The 7,609-nt window shown below is 34.7% G+C and overlaps 4 protein-coding genes and 1 non-coding gene across 7 annotated transcripts; 3 read left to right on the top strand and 2 right to left on the bottom strand.

The window, feature by feature from the left end:
• Window positions 1-83: 83 nt before the first annotated feature.
• Window positions 84-2,297, bottom strand: LOC114874485 (mitochondrial import receptor subunit TOM40 homolog 1). 2 transcript variants are annotated; one of them, XM_029183795.2, is made up of 7 exons: window positions 2,019-2,297; window positions 1,630-1,825; window positions 1,362-1,476; window positions 1,037-1,290; window positions 803-964; window positions 552-701; window positions 84-460 (listed from the first exon to the last, which is right to left on the bottom strand). In XM_029183795.2, the coding sequence occupies exons 2-7, from the start codon at window positions 1,805-1,807 to the stop codon at window positions 321-323; spliced, it is 999 nt and encodes a 332-aa protein (XP_029039628.1). In that variant the 5' UTR covers window positions 1,808-1,825; window positions 2,019-2,297; the 3' UTR covers window positions 84-320. The 2 variants fall into 2 exon arrangements, with proteins under 2 accessions (XP_029039628.1, XP_029039627.1); XM_029183794.2 differs by having other exon boundaries at window positions 1,933-2,021.
• A 232-nt stretch (window positions 2,298-2,529) lies between these two features.
• LOC114874487 (39S ribosomal protein L14, mitochondrial) lies at window positions 2,530-3,379 on the bottom strand. Of its 2 annotated transcripts, none has more exons than XM_029183799.2 (3): window positions 3,296-3,379; window positions 2,936-3,139; window positions 2,530-2,865 (listed from the first exon to the last, which is right to left on the bottom strand). In XM_029183799.2, the coding sequence occupies exons 2-3, from the start codon at window positions 3,123-3,125 to the stop codon at window positions 2,612-2,614; spliced, it is 444 nt and encodes a 147-aa protein (XP_029039632.1). In that variant the 5' UTR covers window positions 3,126-3,139; window positions 3,296-3,379; the 3' UTR covers window positions 2,530-2,611. The 2 variants fall into 2 exon arrangements, with proteins under 2 accessions (XP_029039632.1, XP_029039631.1); XM_029183798.2 differs by having other exon boundaries at window positions 3,229-3,321.
• A 64-nt stretch (window positions 3,380-3,443) lies between these two features.
• Window positions 3,444-4,217, top strand: LOC114874486 (28S ribosomal protein S28, mitochondrial). Its single transcript, XM_029183797.2, has 3 exons — window positions 3,444-3,722; window positions 3,828-3,949; window positions 4,015-4,217. The coding sequence occupies exons 1-3, from the start codon at window positions 3,444-3,446 to the stop codon at window positions 4,157-4,159; spliced, it is 546 nt and encodes a 181-aa protein (XP_029039630.1). The 3' UTR covers window positions 4,160-4,217.
• A 59-nt stretch (window positions 4,218-4,276) lies between these two features.
• Window positions 4,277-4,350, top strand: Trnai-aau. Its single transcript has one exon. It is a non-coding gene; the product is annotated as a tRNA-Ile (tRNA).
• LOC114874479 (methylcrotonoyl-CoA carboxylase subunit alpha, mitochondrial) lies at window positions 4,322-7,601 on the top strand. Its single transcript, XM_029183786.2, has 9 exons — window positions 4,322-4,722; window positions 4,801-4,870; window positions 4,944-5,328; window positions 5,407-5,741; window positions 5,814-6,110; window positions 6,198-6,410; window positions 6,490-6,984; window positions 7,086-7,274; window positions 7,362-7,601. Exons 1-9 carry the CDS (start codon window positions 4,685-4,687, stop codon window positions 7,491-7,493), a joined length of 2,154 nt encoding a protein of 717 aa, XP_029039619.2. The 5' UTR covers window positions 4,322-4,684; the 3' UTR covers window positions 7,494-7,601.
• The last annotated feature ends 8 nt before the right edge of the window (window positions 7,602-7,609 follow it).

Here is a 7,609-nt window from a genome sequence, read left to right as displayed (position 1 = left end):
ATAAATTAATCGACTGTAAATGCAACCATACACACACACAGGCGCTCAGCTTAAATTAAAAGAATGTACACAATGAGAGCAAACCCTGTTGGTACGGTGTATCTTTAATAAAAAATAAACAAACAAAATGGTCGTATAAACACAATAGCGAACAGACGAGGTAATCAACGAGAAGAAGATAATCAATTGGGTTTCATCGATAGTAATTACAACGTTCCCTTAATTATGGTACGCAGTGGTCAAGTCACTCCTGCGTTTCTCTCCTTCTCATCGCTTGGCTAGATTATGTACTCGACCGATATTCAACTAAATGCCTAGCCTTAACCGATTATCAAACCGCAGCCGAGCCGAAATTGTTGTTTACTATGATTCATCATTCCACTTAACGCAAATGAGAATGGCAATGGCTGCAATTTCTTCTCCAATACAGCACCCACTGACCAATTTGTATCTACGCTCCCTGGAATGAAATTATAGTTACGTTCCCCTCCCTTTCCTTTCCCATTCGAATTCATCGAAAATTTGTTTCATCTAAATCAACACCGTTCTACCTCTAAATATTAAATCGGCCTTTGGTAAATCGACTTGATAGGCGATAGTGCCGGTGGATTCCTGTATTCTAGAATTTATTTCCAACTCCACTCCAACCTGCAACTGCGGACTAGCTCTTTGATGGAAACAAAGGTGACAACCAGAAAAACCTATAAAAAATATAATTTTGTTAGAAATAATTTTCTCGAGACAAGATCTAACTCCAACGGCAATGGTAAGTCACGTGCCTCGAGGATGAATTTTTACACACCTAGACTAGCACTGATTGTGGAATCATCGCATGTATACCTTCCGGCCGCTGATAGAACAGCAACCTGACCTCCTGGTATGGCAGGGCCTCTTTGATAAGCTAATTCTCCGCCCAACGCGATGGAAGGTGTTATACTCTGTAGATAATGCATCACGAAAACGCCTAAAAAAATTAGTTTGGTACCATAATCTTTATGAAAATTTCACATTATAGACCTTTACCTCGCACGCTTACCAGAACCATTTAATACATCTGGATTGCCCACCGTGAAAGACAACGTGTAAGCATCGCCGCGATAATCCGTTGTCATTTGCACAGCGGTGAATTTACTTTTTTGTACTTGAGTAGCTAATTTCCCTCTTATCCTCTGACCAAATTGATGAATTATATTGGCATTAAGATTTCCACTTGGATCAATGTCACCTAGTAAAACTGGGTAAGCTTCTGAAGGTACCGGCTCCTGTGTACCAACATAAGTTGCTCCAAATCTAAACAGATTTTAATATCATTCAATGGCCTAACAATTGTAACTTTATTTAAATGCATTTAATAACCTTACCTGTATCCAGACGGTGCGACTGAACTCATATTTATTGTATGGGAAATTTGAAAGTGATTGCTAAGGCCTTTATTGAACATTAGTTTTGCACCTTCAAAATTAACAGGGAATACATCTGCCATGAAAATTAATACTCAATGTTAATATTACACTCAACTGTCTTCAAATAAAAATCATTTGACTGCCATTCTACTATTTCAATAGAAATAGCAAGATAACGTAAGATAATGTGAAAAAAAAATGAAAATGAATGAAACTGTAAGGATACCTTTACACTTTTTATGAAGATCCTCGATCGTGCCTGGATTTGATAAGCTATCCGAGGATTTGGTAGACGGGTGCAATCCCGTAGATAAATCTGGTTTTTCTAAATTCGGAAGTAATCCTGAAGTTGGAGGTGGCGGCGAAGGTGGAGGAGGTACAGAGGCAGCTAGTACATTCCCCATTTTATTCGATTTTTATACCTAAAAATTTATATACTTTACTTTTTTGTTTTGTAAACGGTATAGCAATCGGACTGTTTCATTGACCGCGGATTGTTACGTTGATATTTTAAATACTTGTTACATACACAAATCTCGTCAACGTAAAATCTCGCGGTTAAATGAAACAGCGTGCTTCTCCCTGAGCCGCCATTTATAAGACAACCACTATCACCTATCACTAAACCACAAGATTCCTACTTTTCTTCAAATATCCCTATTAAAGTTACACGAATATTAGGTCTCAACCTCAACTAACGACAACTCGATTCTCTCAACTCAAAATTTACAATTCTCATAATTCCATTCTTGTATTTGCATAGACATATTAATCTTTTCACCATGACACAATAATAAAACGTAAATTAGCCACAGTTTTTCACTTTTTTCCCGCTATTCTACCAATATAAATTTCTCTTATGCCTTCAGAGTTCAGTCGTTTAGTTACACAGTTTATGCAACAATATAGGCAGTTCAGAAAAATTCCCTATATTGTTTTACAAATATCATTGGTCTCGCAATCAGACTATACATTTAATTTATCTATCTATTTAAACCCGAAACAAATGATTCATTTAATAGTAAAATTAATTTGATAATAAAATAACAATTTTTATTTTGGTTTTCAAATTTCATGCGGAGTGTTCTTCCAACATAACCTCATTGCTAAACATAACGAATAACGATTGAAACAACATATTTCATACATTTAATTAACCATGTATACACATATGTAAATGAAAGTAGGTTTCTATTTATACAAATCGATTATACAAATTTTGTTGCAATAGCTAGCAATTTTGTGTAATCAGCACCTTTGCTGTGTGTTTTTTCTCTCATTATTGTTCTAAGAATATGAGGAATTGGAACCTGAATTCTGGTACCTAAAGGTGTTCCATTATCATCTATGAGAACTATATTATTACTGTCAAACTTAGGAACCTTTACATTTTGTTTCTGTTTCAAGCCAACTAATATAGCTTTCTTCTTCTCACCCTTTATTGCAACCATAACTTTGTCACCTGTATTATTCAAACACAACCATGAAAGTTTATCATCAATATTATTTATATAATTCACTTATCAACCTACCAATGTATCCAACTCCTTTTCTATTATAAACATGTATACAGCGTGGCGGTTTCCCTTCTAACATTGCTTGCTTTCCAATATCGCTATTATCCACGACCCTCAATCGTGTTAATTTAATTACTTGATTAGATATTGGCGATGTAGAAATAGTTCTGGATAAAATATTGAATGCCATACCATTTCTCAACATTATCGTAACGTTTCCTGAAAGATATAACATTGAGTTAACAATGAATAGGTTATGAACGCGAATTTTGTTACACGTATCAAACAAAACTGAATATAAGTCTGACTTTTATTTAACTAAATTGACCTCATTGTTAAACGTAATAAAGTTTTAAAATTACACAATTCATTTACTTTTTAATCCCAAAAAATTCAACGCGTTAATCGTTAGGGTAATAAGTAAGCGCGTATACGACTGATTGGTATACCGACGCGGTAGAAAATAAACATTCAAACATAACCTATCATATTTGAATAAGAAGCACGTTTCCCGGCTTCTAAAATGAATAAAATTCAACGTTGCCAAAAGATAATGCAACTGTATACCATTTATACGTCTCAGACAAGTTCAATATTTATGCGAAACTATTGTACTAAACAAATTTCAGACGAAAGTCAGACAAATAAAAGCGAAGAAAGTGGTGATGTTGCAGAAGATAAAGCGAATATTTTCCAACAACTACTTCGTGAACATATGAATCCTGATGATGCCAAGGAAGCTGTAGCGATTCCAAAGCGTGCTACATTTCCTTCGTTACTTCGATATTCTAAATTCATAGATGTAAATAGTAGACATATTGTGATATTTTATAATCTAACGCTATCTTTTGTTTGTATAAAAATTGTTGCATTGTTTTTATTTTTAATGACATTAATTTTGTTACAGCTAGGAGATCCTGAGGATAAGGTGATAGCAGGAAAAATTTTTCAAATAATTGGTGATGATTTATATATTGACTTTGGATGGAAATTTCATTGCGTATGTCCAAAACCTAAAAAAGATTCAGAGTAAGTAACAAACAAAAATTCTAATCTCAATCAGGAATAACCATCTTCTTCTTTTATTATTTCAGAAAATATGTTAGGGGAGCAAAAGTGAAATTAAGAATTAAGGACTTGGAATTATCTACACGGTTCTTAGGAGCAACTTCAGATTTAACAATCTTGGAAGCAGACTGTGTTCTTATAGGTTTAATAAGCTCTCCATTAAAAGCTTAATGAAGCTAGAGTTATTGTTATTTTATGTTACATAATAAAAACTCAAATTATACATGAATTATTGTTTTGTTATTACAAATACCGAAATGAAAATTATAAATAAATTCCAGCAGCTCAGGCTCATTAGCTCAGCTGGTTAGAGCGTCGTGCTAATAACGCGAAGGTCGCGGGTTCGATCCCCCCATGAGCCAACTTTTTTTTTTCTTTCACATGAAGAACAACAACATTGAAATCTCATTAAATATGCATTAAACAATTTAAAAAAAAAAATGGATCTTGTTTACACATTTGTTTTAAGTAAGGTTACTTATAAAACTGAAACAACCACGTGTATTTACGTAATTGTCTTATCTATTGTATTTACAATGTATATATGCGTCTATATAACCTTTGAGTAAGGGTTAAAGATTATATTTGGGTTGCTCATATCTGTTCTCCTATTTACAATTGAAATGAGTTGAATAAGTATTAAATAAGACCAGAAGCAAATGCGTCGCAAACTGCGCTAACATATGTAATAGTAACATGTATCGGATAACAAGGGTAAAGACGCCGATTTCACAGTAAGTACATTATAAAGTAATTTTATAAAAATTGTTTATGCGAATCCAAAATAATGACGCACGTGTAACAATTTTCAGATGTCGCGTAATAGTTTTATGTATACATAATTTGCATACCTCTGAAACTTTGCATAATAGATTTGATAAGGTAAGTATAAGTGCCTTAGTTAGCATTATAAATTTACAAAGCTCATAAATCCTAGTTTCTCATTATATTATAGATCTTAATTGCAAATAGAGGAGAGATTGTATGCCGTGTTGTAAGAACTGCCAAAAGATTAGGAATAAAAACTGTAGGCATATACAGTGAAGCAGATAGATATTCTATGCACGTAGATCAAGTGCATGAAGCCTACTGTGTTGGTCCTGCACCTTCCAATCAAAGTTATTTGAGGCAGGATAAAATAATATCTATCGCTAAGAAATCAAAGTGTCAAGCAATACATCCTGGTTATGGGTTCCTTTCAGAAAATGCAGAGTTTGCAGAGCTCTGTCAAAAAGAGAATATAACATTTATTGGCCCTCCATCGGATGCAATTAAAAACATGGGTATTAAAAGCACTTCGAAGACAATAATGCTTGAAGCTGGGGTTCCTGTTGTAGCAGGTATAATTGTGTTGCGATTGAAATTGAAATGCATGAAAATGTTAATGAAATTTAACTCTGAGGTATTTACAAAAATAGGATACCACGGAAAGAATCAGTCTGATGAGGCTTTATTACAGCAAGCAAAGAATATAGGTTTTCCTCTAATGATTAAGGCTGTATGCGGCGGAGGAGGAAAGGGAATGAGAATCGTTTTAAAGGAATCGGATTTTTCTGAAGCGTTAGAATCAGCCAGAACTGAATCTGAGAAAGCATTCGGTGACTCGACGGTGTTACTCGAACAATATATCAACGAACCAAGACATATCGAGGTACAAGTATTTGCAGACAAACACGGAAATGTCGTTCACATGTTTGAAAGGGATTGTTCCGTTCAAAGAAGGCATCAAAAGATCATCGAGGAAGCGCCAGCAGTACGTACGTTTAATCGCGTACTGATCGATGGTTTAATTTAAAAGATATATAATGATCGTGATATGCCACAGCCCGGAATTTCAGCAGATTTAAGGGCGAAATTAGGTGAAACAGCTGTTCGAGCAGCGAAAGCTGTAAACTACGTTGGCGCTGGTACCGTTGAGTTTATAATGGATCGTAAGCGAAACACTTTCCATTTCATGGAAATGAATACTCGTCTTCAAGTAGAACATCCAATCACGGAGGCAATTACAGGATTGGATTTAGTAGAATGGCAATTGAAAGTAGCAGCCGGAGAAGAACTTCCGTTAAATCAGGAAGAAATTAATTTTCAGGGGCATGCTTTTGAAGCTAGAATATACGCAGAGGTAAATACTTGTTCACTCAACGATTATTGAATCAAACTTTTTAATTCCTTCATCGTTGAATTCATTCGTTATGATAATAAATCACAGAATCCAAGGAAGGGTTTTCTACCAGGAGCTGGAAATATATCATACATGAGACTTCCAGAAGCCACAGATAAAACGATCAGAATTGAACGTGGAGTTCGCGAAAAGGATGAAGTATCCGTGCATTATGACCCGATGATCGCAAAACTGGTTGTCTGGGGAAGAGATAGAGAAGAAGCATTGGCGACGCTTAGATTAAAACTAAGCGATTATAATGTAAATAAATTCGCAAGTGAAGATTCATTTGTTCATCGAAGATCAAACTGCATTTCTAATGTATTATACGTATTTTCAGATAGCTGGACTCGATACCAATATAGAGTTTATTAAGGATTTGTGCTCGCATCCTAGCTTTCGTGAAGGACATGTACACACTGGGTTCATAGAAGAACATCGTGAAGAACTATTTCCGAAATTACAAGTGCCAAGCGAAATTGTCGCACAAGCTACCCTTGCCTCCATACTTTACGAAGACACAGACTCTCTACGATCGGCTCTTAAAACTGTTGATCCCTTCAGTCCTTTCGCAACAGAAACTGGACTGAGGTTAAATCATAATCAATCTCGTACATTTAATTTCAACGTTTATGGCGATGATATCGACGTTGAAGTAAAATACGTTGAACCTGAAATCTATTCTATGAGAATCAATAGAATTGGACGTTGGAGAACAGTAACTGGTGTCTTAAAGAAAAAAGAAAATTCGTTAGAATTATCTACTGAAATCGATGAAATGATCTGGAAAGCAAGAATAATTAAGATCCGCAACAAGTTACACCTATTCACCAAAGTCAGTATTTCTTTCAACCGATACCTTCGTTCTCTTATTTGGATTTTAATCGCTTCAACTGTATTATTTGGAAAAATAATTTACATTAATTCTCTTTGTAGGATCGCGAATGGCAATTCAGTATACCTCCCATGAAATTTCTTTCTGATTTTACCAGTAGTGCACTCGAAGCAGATCCATGCAATGCTTTAAGTCCGATACCGGGTTTTATAGAGAAATTATTGGTTGCAAAAGGAGACACTGTTAAAAGAGGCGAAGCTTTGCTCGTCATTACTGCAATGAAAATGGAAGTATGTATTTGCATGGTTCTTTCAAATTGTGATTTTTAACGATTCTTAGTATGTGTCTTAATTTTAAACTTAATCTTTTATTTTTAGTACATCGTTAGAGCATCCACTGATGGAATTGTCGAGTATATATCATGTTCAGTAGGTGATAATGTCCCTAAGAATAAGGTTCTCGTTAAACTGACTGAATCTAGATCTCAAGAAAATACGACTACGATTTAATTTATATTGTTAATTATTTCTATTTTCTGTATTGCTTTGATTATATGTACAGAGAATGCACAGAATATTTTATATGAGATGTGTAGGAAATATAAATTTTATATTGTATGCAGTTA

Source organism: Osmia bicornis, chromosome 6 (genome assembly GCF_907164935.1).
Source record: "Osmia bicornis bicornis chromosome 6, iOsmBic2.1, whole genome shotgun sequence".
In the NCBI taxonomy this organism is placed as follows: Eukaryota; Metazoa; Arthropoda; class Insecta; order Hymenoptera; family Megachilidae; genus Osmia; species Osmia bicornis.
The sequence above is the reverse complement of the archived record's forward strand: the minus strand, read 5'-3'. Positions and strand labels throughout refer to the sequence as shown.

Bases quoted from the DNA above. Each gene is read 5' to 3' on its own strand.
- LOC114874485 (XM_029183795.2), bottom strand. From the start codon at position 1,807: ATGGGGAATGTACTAGCTGCCTCTGTACCTCCTCCACCTTCGCCGCCA. The intron at 1,477-1,629 runs GTATCCTTACAG...TTTTCATGGCAG, and splicing joins TCTTCATAAAAAGTGTAAAG to ATGTATTCCCTGTTAATTTT. The intron at 965-1,036 runs GTAAGCGTGCGA...TAATTTTTTTAG, and splicing joins AGATGTATTAAATGGTTCTG to GCGTTTTCGTGATGCATTAT.
- LOC114874487 (XM_029183799.2), bottom strand. From the start codon at position 3,125: ATGTTGAGAAATGGTATGGCATTCAATATTTTATCCAGAACTATTTCT. The intron at 2,866-2,935 runs GTAGGTTGATAA...TGAATAATACAG, and splicing joins AAAAGGAGTTGGATACATTG to GTGACAAAGTTATGGTTGCA.
- LOC114874486 (XM_029183797.2), top strand. From the start codon at position 3,444: ATGAATAAAATTCAACGTTGCCAAAAGATAATGCAACTGTATACCATT. The intron at 3,723-3,827 runs GTAAATAGTAGA...ATTTTGTTACAG, and splicing joins GATATTCTAAATTCATAGAT to CTAGGAGATCCTGAGGATAA. The intron at 3,950-4,014 runs GTAAGTAACAAA...TTATTATTTCAG, and splicing joins AAACCTAAAAAAGATTCAGA to AAAATATGTTAGGGGAGCAA.
- LOC114874479 (XM_029183786.2), top strand. From the start codon at position 4,685: ATGTATCGGATAACAAGGGTAAAGACGCCGATTTCACA. The intron at 6,411-6,489 runs GTAAATAAATTC...ACGTATTTTCAG, and splicing joins TAAAACTAAGCGATTATAAT to ATAGCTGGACTCGATACCAA. The intron at 6,985-7,085 runs GTCAGTATTTCT...TTCTCTTTGTAG, and splicing joins AGTTACACCTATTCACCAAA to GATCGCGAATGGCAATTCAG.